Here is a 24,129-nt window from a genome sequence, read left to right on the forward strand (position 1 = left end):
TTAGAATTATCTTAGGATTTTGTTATTGTGCAATCTTTTCAAGACCAAAGTTTGTGTCCATGTGGTCAGTAAACAGGATGTACATGCTCCAGCTCTGCGTGGATTACAACTGACCACTGGACAACAACCTCAGACTTAACTGCCTAGCAAAATGTAAGACACAATATATTTACTGAAACCAACTAACAGACAAAACCATTTTAATTCCTGCTGCACCTTATATCGTCATGTGCTATTTAAATAAATATTATTTTACTGCCATATTTGTTGTCATTAATTAATGCTATGCCTTCCTTAGGTAATCCAGGTTGTAAACTTGAGATTCTTTTATTCCAAATACCCAAGACTCATTCCCCAACAGCCTTGTATTGAAAGTCTTGTCTCAAGCTCAGCACAGGTCAGTCAAAGAGATGTTAATTTGATTGTCCGGGGTATAGACACTTTAGCAGATGGGACAGGACAGTAATGGTAGTGTACACTCTACACTGTGTTCTTTGTCAAGTTGACGATCGATATGATTAAAGGTCAGTGTGAGGATTGAGTGGACTGACCTCAATCACTGACCAGTCATTGGTTGTAATAAATCATCACCAAGTAAACAATGTATTTGTATAATCTGTACAAGTTATATTACATGTACATATACGATGTGTATAGTTTGTGGCCTGTGGCCATGTTACTGTGCTCTGGCCTGAGGCTGCTGCTCAAGAAGACACACAGCAATGGCGATGATATGGTTTTATATTGAGATGAAGAATGAAACTGTTGCTGACTGTCAAACCTGATAAAGAGAAAGATGTTTCCAGTGCAGCAACAACAACTGGAGTCAGAAAAAATTTAATCAAGTAAATAATTTTAGCAAATATTGAATAGTTTCAAATATCCTATAAATAATATTAAATATAATGTGTTATTCATGACAGGTTATTATTTTAAGTATTGGATTAAAGATGTTGCACTTTGGAAAGCACATGGTATCAGCCATGTTTATAATTTACACTAATTCTAAAACTGATTTACTTAATTAAGTGTATTTTTTAAATAATCAATATTACTTTTATCACTGAACTAATATTATTTCAAGAACATTTTGCACCCTTTTATGGGGAATTATGAAGTAAAGAGGCACATGGAAACAGGGAAATCCTCATGGACAAGGCTCAAGAAAGCACAAGGATATTGTGAAGTTGTATAGAGGCAGCATTCAACATCAAACATGAACAACACATGGACGTTTAACATCATGATGTTTATGTTGAATATAAATGTGTTTGATGTGATACATGATGAAATCAATTGTGATTGAGCTTGGTTTCTGACACTGTTAATAAAAGCACTGCAGAATACAGTACAACAATGAACATTCTGGTATGTATAAACAAACTATCATACAAGGAAGTCCGAATACCTGTAAAGGTTTGAACAAACTATCATACCAGGAAGTCAGAATACCTGTACAGGTATAAACAAACTATCATACAAGGAGGTCAGAATACCTGTAAAGGTATAAACAAACTATCATACAAGGAAGTGAGAATACCTGTAAAGGTATAAACAAACTATCATACAAGGAAGTGAAAATACTTGTAAAGGTATAAACAAACTATCATACAAGGAAGTGAAAATACCTGTAAAGGTATAAACAAACTATCATACAAGGAAGTGAAAATACTTGTAAAGGTATAAACAAACTATCATACAAGGAGGTCAGAATACCTGTAAAGGTGTATCAATTTCTAACATAGTCAATAAAGATGAAACAAAATACTTTAACCTTAATACCTTAACCAACAAGTCAGCCTTTCTTGAGCATGATGACAGTTCCAATGTTTAGTTCATGTACAGCTCGCATCACTACACTACAAGTGCTCACACCCAGGGGGTGATCATGAGGGTACATGACCATCAGGGTATGTGACCCCTAGGCCAGGTGTTCTCCCAATCTGGCCCCAAGGCCCCATGTGATCTACCAGTGTATGTGACCTCTAGGCCAGGCAGTCCCAGTGTATATTGCCTCTAGGCCATGTGATCTACCAGTGTATGTGTCCTCTAGGCCAGGCAATCTCCCAGTGTATATGACCTCTAGGTCATGTGATCTACCAGTGTATGTGACCTCTAGGCCAGGCAATCTCCCAGTGTATATGACCTCTAGGTCATGTGATCTACCAGTGTATGTGACCTCTAGGCCAGGCAATCTCCCAGTGTATATGAGCTCTAGGCCAGGCAATCTCCCAGTGTATATGACCTCTAGGCCATGTGATCTACCAGTGTATATGAGCTCTAGGCCATGTGATCTACCAGTGTATGTGACCTCTAGGCCAGGCAATCTCCCAGTGTATATGACCTCTAGGCCATGTGATCTACCAGTGTATGTGACCTCTAGGCCATGTGATCTACCAGTGTATATGAGCTCTAGGCCATGTGATCTACCAGTGTATATGAGCTCTAGGCCATGTGATCTACCAGTGTATGTGACCTCTAGGCCAGGCAATCTCCCAGTGTATGTGACCTCTAGGCCATGTGATCTACCAGTGTATATGAGCTCTAGGCCATGTGATCTACCAGTGTATATGACCTCTAGGCCATGTGATCTACCAGTGTATATGACCTCTAGGCCATGTGATCTACCAGTGTATGTGACCTCTAGGCCAGGTGATCTACCAGAGTGTGTAACCCCTAGGCCAGGTTATCTCCTGGTGTATGTCACCCCTAGGTTAGGTGATCTCCCAGTGTATGTCACCCCTAGGCCAGGTGATCTACCAGTGTATGTCACCCCTAGGCCATGTGATCTGGTGTATGTGACCCCTAGGCCAGGTGATCTCCCAGTGTATGTCACCCCCAGGTCAGAGCTCTCTTAGCGCTAAGATAAGTGCAATACATTAACACTAATTTACGACTATTTTAGTGCTAAAAGAGTTTCAAAAATCAAGGATAAGGTGATCTCCCAAGTAGCTGACTTTCAGATTCACTGACACCAGGCATTGTGAGCACAAGTTTGGTGCCGTCCTGTAGCCCTGTCCTTCGCTAGCTATCTAGGCCTATACAGCATGTCGTCATCCAAGATGGCCTTCCGTGCATGTGGTCTTCGCTTGTACTGGTCAGGGTCATCAAGGCGATAAGATGCTACGCTAGTTGGCCGGTCATCCACAGCAGCCTCAATGGCTGTGATAGCTGCCTGAGCTTCAGGACTGATGTTGTGGACGTCCCCGGCGAGGATGTCTTGAACGGCACGCATCATCTGCTTGACCTCCTCAAGCTGAGTAACAGTCTGCGGACAAAACGAGACAGGGCTGTAAACTGATACATTCAATAACATTGAATCTTTATGATCTTTATATACATTAGCATATTTCTTCCTTTGTTTTGGAGGGACAGGTTTTACTTTTTGTTAGTAAGACCACTTCCCAGGGTATACTTTTCCTAACTTTATGTGAACATCAACGCTCAAATGATACATGAGTGTTTGAAATCAACCACACGGCCATCAGGCCAACAAGGGTGCAGAGATTGAATTATCTACTTACAGGTACTGTCATTAAATTGATTTTTACATGCGCTTCAGTTATTGTTATGTAGCTTCATTAAATGATCGTCTACATTGTAATTACCCATCACTGACGGTATATATTGTGGCGGCCGGGACTCAACCTTTCAATAAACCTTGTCAGTCTTGTTTTCAGGAACAGTCAAACACTTCTTTTCAATGAATAAATAGCTGTTTATTCATGGGTATAAATATCTTTTTTTTCAGCACAATGCTCTTTTTCACTAAGTAGATCCCCCTCAAGCTTAAGGTTTATGTGCATGGACCAGTGTTAGGGCAATAAAAGTATGACCTATGGCTTCAGTGGTAGTCACTGTTATGTAGATATAGTGATGGCTTTATTACTTGGTAATCTGAATAACTCGATGGTTATTAAGACAATAATTTGTGTCTGTGTTCGAAAAGTGCAGTCTATTTATAGCATCAGCTATTATAATTGTAAGGACAAGGGGAACTTTCAGGCTGAATTATCTGCCCTTAGTTTGAGACTGACCTGTAGACTGCCAAAGTCAGAATGACCCAAACTGGATCGCATCATATTTACAGGTGCGAGAAAATGGTCACATGTCAGTTCTAGACCAATCAAATCACGAGATATTACGTCCCGTTACGTCCTTATTCTTTTGAGGGATCTACTTTCACAACATGAAACCACTGAAATACAGGGGAAGACGCATTACCTCAGAAGGTAATCTGATACGAAAATGACTATTTTTACCCACCAATTAATTGCGCGTAATTAATTCATTAAATGCCCTCCAGTATCATAAGATTAACAATTGCGTCTCTCTACGTCCTGCTACGTCCTTGCTGCCTGCTCAGGGGGACGCAATAACAACGAGTGACGTCGACTGGGAACAATGATGGACAATTCAAAGAGGAAGATTACAGATGTCAGGAGGCAATTGGAGCTTATCCGGCACATAAGATGTTTAACAACATGACTCAGTCGCTCATATAATTTGACAGTGGCACTGAAGTCATATTTATAGAAAACACGTTCATAAATAATAATGCTGAACATCGCGTATGACTACAACAGTGGGAATCACATAGTTCCCGTTGTCAGAATTAACATCGGCTTTGCAAGATGAACCGACATATGATCAAATACAATTCTGGGTTCACAAGATTACGTAAACTTATAATGCAAAACACTAATCTGAGTCAAAAGTAGCGGTATCCCCATTGCGACATAGGCTGGCGGGCGTCACCGAAACACGTAGCTCGGCCCAGATCACAAATTCACCAAAGAATGGTTAATTAACAAGTGTCACAGGGATTATGTCACAGTTTGTCGAAGGACAAGGTAAGATCAATCCATATCTGATAGTAAGCTTTCGAAACTGGATGCTTAGAACAAGGAAATATAAAAAAAAGTGTGGTCAGTTCAAAAGTGCTTGAAAATGTAAACAAGATCGTCTTGACAGGCGACGTTATTGACATTGACTCTTACAAAGTACAACTGTGTTCTAAACCAATAGCGTAATGTGATGGCAATGGCTTATGATATTTTACGAATGGCAATACATTATAATGCTTGAAACAACATGCTATCATCTTTGACAGATTTCTTACCAAAAAGAGATTTCAAAACACTGAATTACGTGAAAACGAGGTTGCCAATAATATTAGTATATACTCGCAAAACTAATTACATGATAATTATGGTAATAATTTCTGCACTGCCATTATAACTATAAAAATTACAAAAGGGAAATACATAAAAAGATATGTCATAATGACTAATCATTTACAAGCTTTTGTATCTTATGAATTTTGCAATTTAACTGGAAAAAATAATTTCTCAATCTTCGTGATGGCCATCACAATATGTTAGAGAAAACACTTTTCCTCGGTTTTGGTAGACAATGTAAAACCATCGGGGTCCCTCCCCCTCGAGTTTTACATTGTCTACCAAAAACTTGGAGGCGTGTTTTCTCCTATACATATTACATATTTCTGCTTGAAAGGTGATCTTGTTTCCCCACCCCCAGCTAAACCTGTAAACATCCCAAAATATTTACATATTTGATCAATATCAAGTTTATTTCTGCAGTGGACACATACTTGAACCTACATGTTACACATCCCCGGGCAGTTTCCTCTATCACATGTCAGATCACATCACAAGAATCAAGTCTTCTTTCACTGATTTACTGGTTGAAAAATTGAACCAAGAAATGATATTCAGCAACACAAAGCCATTTAGAAAGTGCTCAAATATAAGATGCTATAATTGGGATTACAACTTTTTAGCAAAGTACAGATTTTGGTACACTTGTAGGAAGTCGCGGTAGCTGAACAGGTTACACGGCTGACTTGTGTGCTGGTGACTCAGGTGTGGGTTTGATAGTGTTAGCTGAGAGGAGGTAAGCTTCACCACCAGGAGCTTCCATGTAAGTGCCTGGTACCGACCATATTATGGCCATTGTTGGATGCCACAGAGTTGGAGGAAAGCCTGAGGCATGTTTGTTTATAGGTTGTTCAGCTTGACCTGAGCTACTCTACGCATGTATGACCTGGGAGGTGAGATGGCACGAGCGTCTGGTCAAGTTAACTTCACTAAATTAGGGAGCAGAGAATGTTGTTATTATTGTATTCGTGCGAAACACCCAATCATTTCATGTATTAACTGAAATGTCAGTCACTTTCACAATCTGATTCACTGCTGTTTCTCGCTGACAAGCACCTGAACATGATACATTAAACCATCAGTAGCTAATTGTTAAAAGAAAGTTAGGACATTGCTGCTGACTTCTCAAACCTGTGATGTCAAATGGCGACGTTGCCTCGGTGGTTCGAACATGTTGACATTCACCTGACAAAGGCACACCCCTTCACAATAATAGACCCAAACAGTTGTGACATGGTCTCTCCGTGCATTAGTATTCACTTGATCAGGTCAAACTGAACAACCTTTACTATAGTGTTGGTGGAAAGCCTGACCTGAAGCATGTCTGTTTACTAGACCAGACTGAGTGAAATCACAAAGCCAGTGAGGAATCCAAGCCTCTGATGAAGTGACTTGTACAGCTCAGAGAGGCAACAGTTGCATCATTGTTTTGATGGAGCATATGAAGTCGATGACACCCACCTCATCCTCCATGGCCAGGAAGGCCTCCCCAGTGTCTGGATCTATCTCAAACACTGACTTCAGCTTCATCTGGACAAACTCCAGCATGGAGAATGGCTGCATGGTTTTGCGAGCTTCAAGGACACCTGTGATCTTTTCCTGAAACGCCATTGTCATCCTGTGTAAGGTCTTCATGTCCAGTGGGTCCTGTGAACAGGCAGTTGTGTTTTGCGTACCCAATAAATTGGAAATTACCGCCACATCAAATCTGTACTCAATACAGATTAATGTACTCGCCATGTATCATGAGCCTTCCGTAAACCTGTCCTGTATTAAACTCAACTGTGCATGTCTCTCTGTCACAGTCCAGTATTAAACTCAACTGTCCATGTCTCTCTGTCACTGTCCTGTATTAAACTCACCTGCACATGTCTCTCTGTCACTGACCAGTATTAAACTCAACTGTACATGTCTCTCTGTCACTGACCAGTATTAAACTCAACTGTACATGTCTCTCTGTCACTGTCCTGTATTAAACTCAACTGTACATGTCTCTCTGTCACTGTCCTGTATTACACTCAACTGTACATGTCTCTCTGTCAGAGTCCTGTATTTAACTCAATTGTACATGTCTCTCTGTCATTGTCCAGTATTAAACTCAACTGTCCATGTCTCTCTGTCACTGACCAGTATTAAACTCAACTGTACATGTCTTTCTGTCACTGTCCAATATTAAACTCAACTGTACATGTCTCTCTGTCACTGTCCAGTATTAAACTCAACTGTCCATGTCTCTCTGTCACTGTCCAGTATTAAACTCACCTGTCCATGTCTCTCTGTCACTGACAAAGATAAAACAGTCAACTGTACATGTCTCTCTGTCACTGACCAGTATAAAACTCAACTGTACATGTCTCTCTGTCACTGTCCAGTATTAAACTCAACTGTCCATGTCTCTCTGTCACTGACAAAGATAAAACAGTCAACTGTACATGTCTCTCTGTCACTGTCCAGTATTAAACTCAACTGTCCATGTCTCTCTGTCACTGACCAGTATTAAACTCAACTGTACATGTCTTTCTGTCACTGTCCAATATTAAACTCAACTGTACATGTCTCTCTGTCACTGTCCAGTATTAAACTCAACTGTACATGTCTCTCTGTCACTGTCCAGTATTAAACTCAACTGTCCATGTCTCTCTGTCACTGTCCAGTATTAAACTCAACTGTCCATGTCTCTCTGTCACTGTCCAGTATTAAACTCAACTGTCCATGTCTCTCTGTCACTGTCCAGTATTAAACTCAACTGTCCATGTCTCTCTGTCACTGACAAAGATAAAACAGTCAACTGTACATGTCTCTCTGTCACTGACCAGTATAAAACTCAACTGTACATGTCTCTCTGTCACTGTCCTGTATTAAACTCAACTGTACATGTCTCTCTGTCACTGACCAGGATAAAAAAGTCAACTGTACATGTCTTTCTGTCACTGTCCAGTATTAAAATGAACTGTACATGTCTCTCTGTCACTAACCATTATTAAACTCAACTGTACATGTCTCTCAGTCACACTCCAACATACAACTCAACTGTCCATGTCTCTCTGTCACTGTCCTGTATTAAACTCAACTGTACATGTCTCTCTGTCACTGTCCTGTATTAAACTCAACTGTACGTCTCTCTGTCACTGTCCTGTATTAAATTCAACTGTCCATGTCTCTCTGTCACTGTCCTGTATTAAACTCAACTGTCCATGTCTCTCTGTCACTGTCCTGTATTAAATTCAACTGTACATGTCTCCCTGTCGCTGACCAGTATTAAACTCAACTGTCCATGTCTCTCTGTCACTGTCTAGTTCTACACATATCTGTATGTGTTTCTGTCTCTGTCCAGTTGTACACTCAACTGTATCTGTCTCTGTTACTGTCGAGTAGCACACTGAACTCTAACTGTCTCTCTGTGATTGTCTGGTATACACTCAACTGTACACGTCTCTCTGTTACTATCCAATACTACACACAAACTCTACTTGCTGCTCTGTTACTCTCTTGTCTCTCTGTCTCTGTCCAGTACTATACTCAACTGTACATTTCTCTCTTTCACTGTCTAGTACTACATACAACTCTACCTCTCTGTCCCTGTCCATTACTACATTCAACTGTACCTGTTTCTCTGTCTTCCCTGTTCTGGCTGTTCCAGCCTTGCTGCTGCTGGTGTTAAAGTTGCCGCCAGTGTTGGAGTTCTTGCCACAAGTGTCAGGAGCAACATCAAGACTCTTCCACTTGTCATACTCCATGGCAAAGATGGTGAGATCCTGCAGGCCCTCGATGAGGTGACACACGTACTCAGCCTCCGCCGCGTTGCTGTGCAGCATCCGCCACGCCTCCACAACATGACGCTGCTCCTGGAACATTGGGGAATCTGGGCAATGCAAGGGTGGAGGATAAGTTACTTGGAGTCAGTTGAAGGTCAGGTATGAGGCCATGGATGGTAACCCATGTTATTCCCCACTCCTACCTGTGACATGAGGGTGCGGAGGAGCAGGAGCCGGTGAACATCCAGCCACTGTGCTTTGTTCCGGGCCTTCAGGATATGGTCGTCCAGGGACTGGAAGGCAGTGCGGATGTTGGGGCCACTGAGAGGGTTCCCGCTCCTTGGACCGCCATTCTGATAGTGGAAGGCAGCCTGCCATAGGAAAACCATGACAGATTTATTCAAGACGCAGGAGTAGCCCAATATCTACAGTGTTACTCACACTGCTATGCTATAATGTATCTACTGATTCACACACTGCTTTGCTACAATGTAACACAATAATGGTCTTAAACGTCCACACTCACCCTATCCTTTGTTAGGAAGAGGCACTGATAGAAGGAGCAGGGGTCTGAGGGGAAATACAGCTCCTTCCTGCAACACAACAGGCAGATCTTGGATTAATCACCACATGCAGATGTTAGATAAGCATAACATGCAGAACTTAACAAACACAACATGAGGATCCTTGATAAAACCCAATGTGCAGATCTTTGATAAAACACAATAAGCATATCTTGGATGCAACATAACATGCAGATCATTGGTGGAACACAATATGCAGATCATTGATAAAACCCAAAATGCAGATACTCATTAAAACCCAACATGCAGATCCTTGGATAAATCAAAACATGTAGGTCCTTGCTAGAACACAACATGCAGAACATGTACAAAACATGAGATGCAGATTGTGGATAAAACACAACATGCAGATCTTTCATAAACATGCAGATCCTTCATAAAATACAGCATGCCTGTCCTTGATAAAACACACAACATGCAGATCCTGGACAAAACACAGCATGCAGATCTTGGATTAACAGTGTAGCAGATTCTTGATAACACATATAGATCCTTTGTAAAATGTCACATACCTGGTGAAATAATGGTGAACAGATCGGCAAAACATTCCAATCACAGTAGAGCAACATTCTTGATCTTACAAATTACACAGTTACCTTAAAAAGACATACATATCTGACAAAACCCCAAGGAATGATTAAAGGTTTCCACTGCCACAACAAATTGAAATTCAAGGAACTGTCAGCATTCACTCACTGTTCAGTAAGAAAAGTAAGGAGTACATTTGAATCAGTCCTTATGTTTTCTAGGAATATGTTACAACTGAAACCAACCCATTTTAGGTCCATGGTAAACATGGAGAAGCACTTGATACTGAAAGCAGTACCTTGCCTTATTGTTCTTGATACAGAAAGCAGTACCTTGCCTTATTGTTCTTGATACAGAAAGCAGTACCTTGCCTTATTGTTCTTGATACAGAAAGCAGTACCTCGCCTTATCGTTCTTGATGCAGAAAGCAATACCTTGCCTTATCGTTTTTGATACAGAAAGCAGTACCTTGCCTTATTGTTCTTGATACAGAAAGCAGTACCTTGCCTTATTGTTCTTGATACAGAAAGCAGTACCTTGCCTTATTGTTCTTGATGCAGAAAGCAGTACCTTGCCTTATTGTTCTTGATACAGAAAGCAGTACCTTGCCTTATCGTTCTTGATACAGAAAGCAGTACCTCGCCTTATTGTTCTTGATACTGAAAGCAGTACCTTGCCTTATTGTTGTTGATACAGAAAGCAGTACCTCGCCTTATCGTTCTTGATACTGAAAGCAGTACCTTGCCTTATTGTTCTTGATGCAGAAAGCAATACCTTGCCTTATCGTTCTTGATACAGAAAGCAGTACCTCGCCTTATTGTTCTTGATACAGAAAGTCTTGATAAAGAAAGCAATATCTCCCTTTATTGTCCTTGATGCAGAGAGCCTTATCTTCCCTTATTGTTCTTGATGCAGAAAGCCTTATCTCCCCTTATAACTAAACTGGTCCTGTATGCGCGTTCTGGGCATGATAACACAGTCATCCCTCTCACAGTCCAAACAGACAATATCTATGGTATACTAGTCACCTACCCAAGACGGTCGTCAGTCAGCCAATGGAACAGGAAGTGTTTCTTCACACCCACGTACCGCCACTCATCCAGCTGCATGTATGCCTGGAGGACATACCACAGGGACAACTCTTTACACATCATCAGTCTCATGACAGAAAACAGTTCAGGATGCCACTATTCAGGTGTCAGTTACTCCTGCAGGATATGCAAATTTCAAAGATGCTCGTGGTACTCAAAACATGAAGTACTGATAAAAAAACAACAACATGACCTAAACATTGTAAATAAATATCATTACCTTCCCTACTCCTCCTACTTCCCTATCACTGAAACAACACACCACCACATACAGACCTTGAAGTAGATGGGCTCTCTCCTGGAACACACCATCTCGAACTCAGTGAGGAACCCTTGTCTGGAGTTGAAGATGTCCTCCCAGGACCAGCGGATTCTGTCATTGCCCATGTAGACTCCCATCACAGGGTAGGAGGACAACTTGATCAGGTCACACAGGTGGTTGTACACTGTGGAGTAGAGTTGGATTAGATCAAACAGATGGTTGTACACTATGGAGGACTGTTTGATCAGGTTACACTGTGGAGAAGAGATTGATCAAGTCACTGATGGCTGCACACTGTGAAGGTGGTTGATCAGGTAAAAAAGGTGCTTGTACACTGTGGAGGAGAGATTGATCAGAACACACACATGGTTGTGCAATCCAGAGAATTTTATCAGGTAAAATAGGTGGTTGTATACTGTGGAGGAGAGTTTGATCAGGTCTCACAGGTTGCAGACTGTGGGAGAGGAGAGTTTGATCAGTCACACAGGTGGTTACACGCTGTGTAGGAGAGTTTGATTGGCTCACACAGGTGGTTGCACACTGTGGAGCTAAGTTTGATAAGGTCATACAGGTGATTATACACTGTTGGGTTTGATTAGATCACACAGATTGTTGCGGTCAAATGGCCTATTTATAGTTACATTGGGATCATGTGATCTGTGGTAAGTCACATGACTAAAACAGGGAAGAGAACTTGGGGCAGGGGCATGTGGTGCTATGCAGTGTTTGGGAGGCTGGCACAAGTGACAGTGTCAGGCAGAATTCAGCGTTGCCATACGGTTTTTCAACCAGCAATAACAGGGACACAGTGTACACAGAATTATGAACAGAATAAAGGTTTGCTGTGTTGGAACCATAGAAGTTATTTGAACAGATATTTGCAGCGGTGACACAGATGGTTGCACACTGTGGAGGAGAGTATGATCAGGTCACACAGGTGGTTGCACACTGGGGAGAAGAGTTTGATTAGTTTGCACAGGTTGTTGCACAATATGGAGGAGTGGTTTGATCAAGTCACAGAGATGGCTGCACACAGTTGGGGATTTGATCAGGTCACACAGATGGTTGCACACTGTGGGGGAGGGTTGGATTAGATCAAACAGATGGTTGTACACTATGGAGGACAGTTTGATCAGGTCACACAGGTGAGAGTTTGTACTTGGCATCACAATGTGGAAGACCAGATTTGGGTTATATGGCACCCATGTGGCAAATCAAACTAGGTTTTCACATGAAGAGTTAACAGTTTACCCAAATGCTTACCCCACACCCTTGACCAGATGTTGAAAGTGATCAGGCACTACAGTTTACTACTTTTAACAAAACAAAGGGGCAACACAGGTTAGTTTGTGCAACCATTGTAATTTTTAGGCATTTTACGAAATACACAACCAGTGCATCTGTCAGTGGGTCACATCTTTCAGTGTCACATATACAGTGTATCACATATTTCAGCAGGTCGCATCTTTCAGTAGGTCACATCTTTCAGTGGGTCACATCTTGCAGTGGGTCACGTCTTTCAGGCCGTCACATTTTTCAATATATCACATCTTTCAGTGGTCACATCTTTCAGTGGGTCATATCGTTCAGTGTCACATATATAGTGTATTACATATTTCAGTGGGTAAAGTCTTTCAGTAGGTCACATCTTTCAGGCTGTGACATTTTTCAATGTATCACTTCTTTCAGTGGTTACATCTTTCAGTGGGTCACATCGTTCAGTTCACGACATCTTTCAGAGGGCTACATCATTTTGTGGGTCACATCTTTCAGTATCACATCTTTCAGTTCATCACATATTTCTGTTGGTCATATCAGTCAGTGGTTCACTTCAGCCACTTTCTTATAAGGATGTTCTTTGCGAACACAGTTTACTGTGTTTTAAAGATCATGTCAGCCTAATGCGGTTGAGAAATTAGAAGAGGTCATGAATATGAAGCATCCAGTTTATGTCAAGTTAATGCCAGTGCAAAGCTAGCATCAGCACCTCAGATCACTCAGTCACCTGGATGCAGCATGTTTGCAGAACAAAGAAACAAAACCTATGTTAACATAAATAATATTATCAACAGTAGAGCAAAAGTATCTTACCCATTTTAGCAAACAAGTTGAGAGCCTCACTCTCACATCCCTGAGGCCCCTGCATATAGTAGTGCTCCTCCAATGTCACAGAGTTCAGGTATGGCTGCATCTGTCCGTACAGCAGACACGACCCCACAATCCCCATACACACTCCGATCTGGGGATACAGTTGTACACTACAAGTTGTAGCTGTATCACAGAACAGTTACAGCAGACACAACCCCACAATCCCCATACACACTCCAATCTGGGGATACAGTTGTACACTACAAGTTGTAGTGATCACCTAAAACCATTTACACAAATATTTTTGGAATTATTAAGGGCTATTGGGTTTTTTCACGTTACCCAGATAAACTGCATACAACAGGTCAAATACTAGTTTTTTGTATGCAGTCTCAGGGGTAATACCTTTAGGGTCACAAAAGTGTTTTTGAAACATTGCCTGTTCACCCTTTGGGACGGCTTACGTTTATGTTTGTCCATAGTTCCCTCTTATATCCATATAGCACTGAGACTGTCCAGGTCATTACATATAAATAATTAAAATTCACTGACCACCCACTCACCCTGAATGGCCCCTTACGGTGGATGTAGTTTTTGGATGAGAAATTCTGCTGCACTAGACGGGCAAGGTTGACATAGGCAGCAATGTCTAGCACTGTCAGAGCACTCCGCACACCTGCCGACCAATCGCAAACTCAGGTGTTGCCATACACTTAGAGAAAACCCTATCATGAGCATGTAAACATAGGTTAGAAGTACAAAAGAAATGAGCTAGTTTCAAATAATATTAAAATAATGAATTAAATAGTTTCTGCTTTCATTCTACCATGTCATTCTGAGAAAGATGTCTACAAATCACAAGGAAAAGAGGGGAGACAAATCCAACCCATTCTGCCAGTGATGTACACTGGGTACCAAGGGGAATTAACTCCACATAGTGCTTACATATTAAGCACATACATTTTCCCCTTGTACAGTTTAGGGAAAAGAGAATTCTGTGACGTGACAGGGCTCGAGCAAGAAGTTTGATAACATGAAAATTATTAAAATCTAAATATTTTAGATATTTAAATACTTACCTTACCATAGGTCTTATGCATATTACCTCAAGCTTCGCTAGAAGAGATCAGACAGTCGTTGATTCGCCATTCCCTAGATAGCTACCTCATGTAATCTACGAATGTAGTCACGGAAGTGACGTGATCTCCCCACTCGTGCAAGCGCGAACAATCCAAAATCACTTTTACTGGCAACAGGAAGGTCTGAAGAGTCCAGAGTGGGGAGGAGCATCCAGCGTTGGGAGGGAGTCACCACCCTATGGTAAGGTAAGTATTTAAATATCTAAAATATTTAGATTTTAATAAATTTTTAACTTACCTTACCATAGGTCTTATGCATATGGCTTCGACAGATGGATGGTGGTGTGGACTCCGGAGGACCAACCCTCAGCAACCAGTGCACATGCATCAGGAGAACCTGGGAGACCCATGCCAACAGTCACAGGACAAACCTGGAAGCAGGACAAAGAGTAACCCAAGGGAACTCCAAAGAAAAAAACGACGCACCCTGAGGGTGAGGTTAATCTTAAGACCAACGGTAAGAAACAGTGTTATTACCTAATGGGCAGACGGCCGGGTAAGTTGCTGGGCAACCACCAACGGACTGAAAGACTGTAGTGTCTCCATGTCCTCAACTGCCAAGTCCCTCAGGTAGTGGGAAGCGAAGGCAGTAGACGACTTCCAAAAGCAGCCTTCCATAGTTTGTGGCACTGTGCAATTTCCAAGGAGGGCCATGGTAGATGCCAACGCTCTGATCTCGTGTGGGTTGTTCGCCACCGGATGAGGTAGATGCTTGGCATCAAAAGCCGTCAGGATCGTAGATCGAAGCCATAAGGCGACTGTTCCTGTTCACCTCCCCTTTGCAGGTAGTCGAAAGTGGGATGAACAGTCTTTTACGGGAACGTCTCTTAGAAGCCAACTTCAGGATGTAACATCTGAGGGCTCGAACGGGACACAGCAGCACCTCCTTTCCAAGTCATGTTGTCCCAAGACTGAAGATGACGGAGAAATGGAGAACAGCCTGTCTGGCTGTCCAGGGAGCTGATTCTTGGCCACAAAATCTCACAGGAGACCCAAGTGGGCTCGTCCATGCCTTGACTGCTCAAAGCACACCTGTGTGACATCCAGGGCATGATTTTCACGAACTCTAGCCGCGATAGCCAACGCTAGAAGGAAGACCGTCTTATAGACAAATACATGAAGGAGGCTTCCTCTAAAGGCTCATACGGAGGTCCTCTAAGATGTTGTAGGACGATGTTGAGGTCCCAAGCTGGAGGACGAAGCTTAACTTTCTGGTCCTCCAATTTGAAGGCCTTGAGTAGCACAATAAGCTCTGGTGCCTTGGAAATCTGTTTATCCGCTTCAATCGCCAAGAAGAAGTTCAAAGCCGACAGTCCCCAAGGTACTGCCTCTAAGATGCTTGCAGTTATGCAGGAACAGGAGGAAGTTTGCTAAAAACTGAGGAGAAACTGTCATAGGATCATGCGATCTTGAGCACAAAAAACTCTCAAATGAGCATCACTTGTCATCATATGAGGACCTAGTGGACATATGATGCGCACAAGCTAGGACGCTTGCCACGCATAGAAGTAGCCCTTCACTCTCAATGCCTTCTGCAGATGACCCAACCGTGAAGATGAAATCTCAGCGGGTCCGGATGAAGCTGCCGACTGTGCGGATGTCGAAGCAGACGTAACTAATCTGGGAGCTGGTACGACTCTCTGCTGGCGAGACGACGCAGGTCGGGGAACCATGGCCTGGCTGGCCACCAAGGCGCGGCCAAAAGCAGTCGAAGGGTAGAAACGACAAGTGTAGTAGAGGTCGAGGCGTCGTTGACCCTTGTTTACCTAGAAGGCTACTATAGAGTTGTCCGTAAGGATCATCAGTAGCTTGTCTCTCGGTGCTGTCAACCAATGATAGACATGCATCACCGCTTTCATCTTCAACTGGGAGATGTGAAGAGATAGATCTCCACTCTTCCAGACTCCTGCTGCAACCTCCTTGACTAGATATGCACTCAATCCTAGGAGAGACGTGTCTACCTAAAGATGGTTGTTGAATGACGGCTCTAATATGTAAGTTCCTACGCAAACATTGACCAGCGAGTCTACCACAGGTGTGGTGTCAAGACGTCCAGTGTCGTAAACCTGTCTTGAAATCATGATCCTGAAACCGCTGTCATATACGTAATAGTAGACGTCTACGTCTGATCATACCCTAAGGTGACGTGAGCAAATCGAGTAGACATTATCACTGACATAGTGATAACGGACAGAGCACAGCTTGTTTATAACATCGCATTGAACTTGGTCCCCCGAACCTGGGACGGCGATGTGAAGAATCAAATCCCACAGAGTTTGATTCTCAAGTCATCCAAGCTCACTTAACAGTCTGATAATGAAGTCCACCTCTCTCAAGATAAACTTGTATGTCGTGAAGAATGCGTCATTCTTCGACTTCAGAAGGACCACTCTGTTCATTATGAATGTGCTGACATTTCAATGACGTCAATTTATAGCTAGCTGGCTGGCTGTCGGATCAGAAACTGACATACATTGCTGCACGCCTCCTGACAGGCAGCGTTCAGACTACTGTTAGAGGATCTGTATGCCGACTAGAGAAATCCAATGCTGCTGTAGACAGCTAGTCTGGAGTGTAAACGACATCTTTCCATCGTAAAATGACTGTAAGTCACTGCAGACAACTTCCTAACACTAGAACAATAACAACACATTCTGCGCAGGGCGTTGTCCCTCGATGACCAATCAGACAGTAGATGTAACGTCCCTGGGATCCTTTGCAGGGCGTTGTCTCTCGGGGACCAGTCAAAATGTAGACGTGACGTCACCGGTGTAGCAGATAACTGATCATCAGGAAATCTTGTAAACGGTGATACCCTGCTAGCCTCTAGGCTTGACATTAACCATGCTGTTGGGTGAGCACATGTGTAAATGAGTAAAGTGTGCGAAAACCCTTCCACCGCTTGAAACTGATGTAGACAAACTGCTTTTCAGGTAGATGTGTTGGAATTTTCCCCAAAGATAGATGCTGTCCTCTCTTGTAATCGAAAAATCTTCGTGACAAAATGAGTAAAGCATGTGAAAGAAAACTGTCTCCGCTTGAAGCTGATGTAGACAAACTGTAATGTAAGGATCTTCGAGGATGCGACCAGTCCCTCCAAAGGACACCCAGTCTCCCGCCTACCGGTATCGGGATACCTGGTAAGGTGATTGATTCTCAAGGCGTTGTCTTCAGACCAGTCCATCACCGCCGCCAAGGTAGCTGACGCCAGCGCAGACGGCTTACGCATCCGCTTCAGTTCAGTCTCCATGGCCACCCGCATAGAATCCTGCACTCTGTAAGAGAGCTGCAAGGAGCCCAATAACTGCTACAGAGATTCACCCAGGACAGCCACGCTGTCCGCGAAAGCCAGGCTGCGTATCTTGTAATCGGACTTCCTGGACTTACAGGCTTTGAAATTCGGATTAGATGACAATTTTGCAAAGACCGCATCTAACACAGCCATGGCGTCCGCCACCATAGGATGAGGCGGGATGAGTAGCTCCGTAGATAAATGAAGTGCTGCAGGGTTGCTGGAATCAGCCGAAGGCGAAGGGCAGTCCGGTAACCTGTCAGCAATCCACTCGAAGACGACTGATAAGGGTATTTAAGTGCCATCACCATCGCCTCCTGCCTCCTCGTCAAAGTCCGGCCAAAAAACTTGTTCCTCCAGGTCCTCCCAGGACACGGAATTTGAATCACGCAGCAGTGTAGAAGACGAAGTTGATGCATGAGCAGCAGATTCCTTGGACGGGATCCAAGGAATCCGCAAACGCAGAGATCTAGAGGAGCGCTGAGGTGATATGGAACGGGAGCGCAAGCAACGTCTTCAGCTGGTAGTAAAGCGAGAGTCCTCATTCAAAGGGCGACGCGGGGATCGTGAGCTTGACCGAGAACGCCGACAAAGACTACTGTGGAGGGTACAGGATCGCTGACTCCCAGGGAACCTGGAGCGTGATCTGCGCTGAGAGCACTCGGCCTCCAAGAGCCGAGCCCGCCCTTCATCCAACTGTCGTTGCAAAACCTCTTCCCTGGACAACGTATGCAACACCCTGGGTATACGGTAAGGCGCAGGCGCAGACGCTGGTGCTGGCACAGGGTCCAGCGTCGGCGTCGGCGCTGGTGTCGGCATAGGCGCTGACGTGGGGATAGGCGCTGGCGCAGGCATAGGCGCCGGCGTAAGCACAGGCGATGGTGTAGACATAGACGCTGGTGTCGGGATAGGCGCTGACGTAGGCATAGGCACTGGCGTAAGCACAGGTGCTGGCATAGGTGCTGGCATTGGTGCTGGCATAGGCATAGGCGCTGGCGGAGGCTTAGGTGCTGGCGTAAGCACAGGCGCTGGTGTAGACATAGGCGCAGATCCATGATGGAATCCGAGCGAGGTGGTTCCGGGGAGAAACATACAGGCGTCACGGACGAACGCCAAATCCCAGGCGTCGGCACAGGCGCTGAAGGCGGTTGTAAGTCAGGGTCGTCCGGCAGAGATCCCAACGACGACGCTGGAGATGACATCCTTCTCCTCCGCTGTGCAAAATGCTTCCTCTTGAAGTCTTGAAATCCGCCACCAATAACGCCTTGCAGTACTGGCAGCGTCCGTCAAAAGAGCAGGCTAGAGACGCACAATCCGGCCACCAAGGGTGGGGAACTTTCGCCGATTTCTGCCCCTAGCAGATAGTGCAAAACTGGCGAGACATCAGCGACTGTCTGATCTCTTCTAGCGAAGCTTGAGGTAATATGCATAAGACCTATGGTAAGCTAAGTTAAAAATTGTACTGGTGCACACTGAAGCACTGAGTACAGTCATGCAGTGTGTGCATTCGTTCTGCAGAGTTATGTTCTTGTTTCTGTGCAAGAAGAGATGTGATTCCAAGAAGAGTCTAAAACTGCATACCGTAGCCATCACAGCCTGCCATGTAGTAGACGTAGTTGTCGGGGTCCGCTTCCTGTGGGGTCCCAGACATCAGCTGTGTCAGCAGTTTGGAGGACTTCTCATAACACAGGTCCATCCTGAGGCAGATAGCATAAGAGACATTAATTGCAACAGTTACTCCTCTGCTGTATACACAGTAATTATAACCTGATGTTACTCCCCCGTTGTCTACACAGCAATTCTGACCTGATGTTACTCTCCCGTTGTCTACATAGCAATTCTGACCTGATGTTATTCTCCTGTTGTCTGCACAGCAATTCTGACCTGATGTTACTCTCCTGTTGTCTACATACCAATTCTGACCTGATGTTTCTCTCTTGTTGTCTACATAGCAATTCTGACCTGATGTTACTTAACCATAGAATGCATAGTAAATATGACCTGATGTTAGTCACTTATAAATGTAATTGTCAGCTGATGTTGCTTCCCTTCTGGAAACCCAGACCTTCATCTCATGACAACAAATCCCTCCTCGAAACCCAGACATTGTCACCTCATGACAACTCTCCACCTCTGGAAACCCAGACATTGTCACCTCATGACAACTCTTCCTCTCTGGAAACCCTGATATTGTGACCTTAAGGGTGGGTAACACAAGGTCAGTGGGTGTTTCCATGGTAACCTCTGTCTACACTCACCTCATGACAGACTCCCGACATCTGGTAACCAGTCTAGTATAGGGGTTTGGGGGAAGGTATTTGCCTGTGAACAGTTCCACTTGAAAATCCTGCCACATCTCATCAATATGTGTGTCTGTGATGTACTGAAATAACAGCAGAAATTGTTAAAAAGCCAAAACATGCCAGCAAGACTCACTAATAATTCCCACAACTTCAACTGAACAGCAATGATTACTCTTGACTAAACTGCTAGATCTGTACCCAGCTTCGCACACTGCATTTTGTCATAAACAATGAAGTCATCATCCAAATCTGACAATATGTTAAATGATTGACTGGTTGCACAAATGTTAATAAGGGACTTTTCCACTTATCACTGTAAAGGTTCCAAGTAGATCATCTTAAAGACAGTGTAACTGCCTTAGATGGTTTGGTGGGGTACCCTTCTCTTCAGGCAATACGTAATATGCTCCATACTGGACTACTTTGAGGTTTCCTTGTGTGAGGGTGGATTAGCAGATAAGGCTAATCTGGTAGATGCAGTGTTGCTTGTCCCAGGAGTTGTATTGTCTTTGAAGTTGTATTAGGTCTTTGACCTTGCAAACAAGATCAGTCATAGGACTTTGGTCTGGTTAATCTAGTGTAGAACTTGTGGCAACAAGATCAGCAGCAGGAACACACATGCGTTCAGTCCATCCCAAGATATAGCCTGAGCGCCTGTGGGAGTGCCCAGACTTGAGGATCTGCTACTGGTGAGACAAACATTGTAATCTGGCAAATAGAGCTTGTCGCAAACTGATCTATGAGGGAACAGGGTCAGCAGCTGGAACACTTCCAGGTGCAGCATCCAGTCTGCAGGTGATGGCCAGACCAGTCTGGATGAGGTCATCAGCTAAGATGTTCTTCGCACATCGAATATGGCAAGTTTTCAACAATGTTGTGTCACTGTCCTTCCATCTCTCCTTTGTTGAAATATGCTCTCCATCATGACAGTCAACAGAATGTAGACAAATAGATGAAGGTCGCAAACTGACTCTTCTAAGTAGATTCCTCCTAAAAGTTTCAACTTGGTCCTCCATCACTGGTCCTCCATTATTGGTCCTCCATCACAGGTCCTCCATCACAGGTCCTCCATTACAGGTCCTCCATCACTGGTCCTCCATCACAGGCCTTCCGTCACTGGTCCTCCATCACAGGTCCTCCATCACAGGTCCTCCATCATTGGTCCTCCATCACAGGTGTTTGTTCAGATGTCACAGAAGATGAGTCATCAGAGAATACGACAATGTCTTAGTAATGATAACAAATATAATCAATATTATCCATTCACATATTACCCCTGGTCAACAAGTACTGAACACTCAGTGTGGAGAATACAACTGGTTGCCTGTAAGTCTTTCAACCATCGTATGATAGCAGGTACCCAGTTTACTGCTGGGTGGACGGAGGCAATTTTGGACAACTCACTTTTCAGTGAGACTACATGTATCACATGTGCTTTGTTGTGGGGCATGTCTGAAGGTCTAGAAACTCTCAGGAGTCATGCTCTGATTGTTACCTGAGTACACCACCAACAGCCACACACAGTCACACACAACCACACAGAGCCACACACAACCACACACAGCCACACACAGCCACACACCACAACAAACAACCACACACCACCACACACAACCACACACAACCATACACCACCACAAACAACCACACACCACCACACACCACCACAAACAACCACAAAGCAAGCCCTGCTGAATTAATGTAATTTGATGTCAACTCTTGGTTCGTCTTCAGCACAGCCATTGCCAGACGAAACATTCTTTCACGATCTCATTGATGATACTTTATGTAATCAACATGAATAAAATAACCTTATGGATAGCTACACACAACCACACACAGCCACACACCACACACAACCACACACAACCACACACCACCAGACACAACCACACACAGCCACACACCATCTTAAACAACCACACACCACCACACAGCAACACACACACACACACACCATCACAAACAACCACACACCACCACACACAACCACAAACAACCACACACAACCACACAGAGCCACACAAAGGCACACACAACCACAAAGCAAGCCCTCCTGCTGAAGTAATGTAATTTGATATGAACTCTTGGTTCGTCTTCGGCACAGCCATTGCCAAAAGAAACATTCTTTCATGATCTCATTAATGATTCTTTATGTATTCAACATGAATAAAATAACCTTATGGATAACCACACACTACCACACACAGACACACAGAGCCACACACAACCACACACAAACACATGCACACAACACCACACACAACCACCACACACACACAACCACACAGCACCATACACAGCCACACACCATCACAAACCACACACAACCACAGACAACTACACACAACCACACACACAACCACGCACCACCACACACAACCACACACCACCACACACAACCACACACCACCACACACAACCACAGAGCCACACACAACCACACACCATCACAAACAACCACACAGCACCACACATAGCCACACACCACACACACAACCACACACAACACACAACCACACACCACACACACAGCCACACACCACCACACACCATCACACACAGCCACACACCACCACACACAGCCACACACCACCACACATAACCACACACAGCCACACACAGCCACACACCATCACAAACAACCACACACCACCACATACAACCACGCACAACCACGTACCACACACAACCACACACCACCACACACAACCACACACCATCACACACAGCCACACACAACCACACAGAGCCACACACAACCACACACCATCACAAACAACCACACACAGCCGCACACCACACACACAACCACCAGACACAACCACACACCACCAGACACAACCACACACCACCACACACAGCCACTCACCACCACACACACAGAGCCACACACAACCACACACCATCACAAACAACCACACACAACCACACAGCACCACAAAACCACACACAACCACACAACACAACACAACCACACACAACCACACACCATGACACACACTCAAAAAGCAAGCCCTCCTGCTTAAGTAATGTAATTTGATATGAACTCTTGGTTCGTCTTCGGCACAGCCATTGCCAAACGAAATATTCTTTCATGATCTCATTGATGATTCTTTATGTATTCAACATGAACAAAATAACCTTATGGATAACCACACACTACCACACACAGCCACACACAACCACACACCACACACAACCACACACAGAGCCACACACAACCACACACAGAGCCACACACAACCACACACCATCACAAACAACAACACACCACCACACACAACCACACACCACACACAACCACACACAATCACAAACAACCACACAGCACCACACACAGCCACACACCACCACACACAGTCACAAACAACCACACACAACCAGATACCACCACACACAACCACACACAACCACTTACCACCACACACAGCCACACACCACCACACACAACAACACAGAGCCACACACACCCACACACCATCACAAACAACCACACACAACCACACTGCACCACACAACCAAACACCACACACAACCACACACAACCACACACAACCACACACCATCACAAACAACAACAAACAACCACACAGCACCACACAGCACCACACAGCACCACACACAGCCACACACCACGACACACAACCACAAAGCAAGCCCTGCTGCTGAAGTAATCTAATTTGATATGAACTCTTGGTTCGTCTTCGGCACAGCCATTGCCAAAAGAAACATTCTTTCATGATCTCATTGATGATTCTTTATGTATTCAACATGAATAAAATAACCTTATGGATAACCACACACTACCACACACAGACACACAGAGCCACACACAACCACACACAAACACATGCACACAACACCACACACAACCACCACACACACACAACCACACAGCACCATA

The 24,129-nt window shown here is 44.0% G+C and overlaps 1 protein-coding gene across 1 annotated transcript in view; it reads right to left on the reverse strand.

Moving 5' to 3' along the window:
• Positions 1-1,234: 1,234 nt before the first annotated feature.
• Positions 1,235-24,129, reverse strand: part of LOC137257761 (uncharacterized) — a 77,524-nt gene continuing 54,629 nt past the window's right edge. The window contains exons 21-31 of the mRNA XM_067795186.1: positions 20,178-20,302; positions 19,501-19,616; positions 14,052-14,164; positions 13,492-13,639; positions 11,415-11,584; positions 11,080-11,162; positions 9,462-9,528; positions 9,139-9,306; positions 8,786-9,025; positions 6,642-6,827; positions 1,235-3,268 (exon numbers count right to left, since the gene is read on the reverse strand). Of these exons, the coding sequence (XP_067651287.1) occupies positions 3,029-3,268; positions 6,642-6,827; positions 8,786-9,025; positions 9,139-9,306; positions 9,462-9,528; positions 11,080-11,162; positions 11,415-11,584; positions 13,492-13,639; positions 14,052-14,164; positions 19,501-19,616; positions 20,178-20,302 (1,656 nt within the window). The 3' untranslated portion in view covers positions 1,235-3,028. The remainder of the gene's footprint in view (positions 3,269-6,641; positions 6,828-8,785; positions 9,026-9,138; positions 9,307-9,461; positions 9,529-11,079; positions 11,163-11,414; positions 11,585-13,491; positions 13,640-14,051; positions 14,165-19,500; positions 19,617-20,177; positions 20,303-24,129) is intronic.

Source organism: Haliotis asinina, chromosome 1 (genome assembly GCF_037392515.1).
Source record: "Haliotis asinina isolate JCU_RB_2024 chromosome 1, JCU_Hal_asi_v2, whole genome shotgun sequence".
In the NCBI taxonomy this organism is placed as follows: domain Eukaryota; kingdom Metazoa; phylum Mollusca; class Gastropoda; order Lepetellida; family Haliotidae; genus Haliotis; species Haliotis asinina.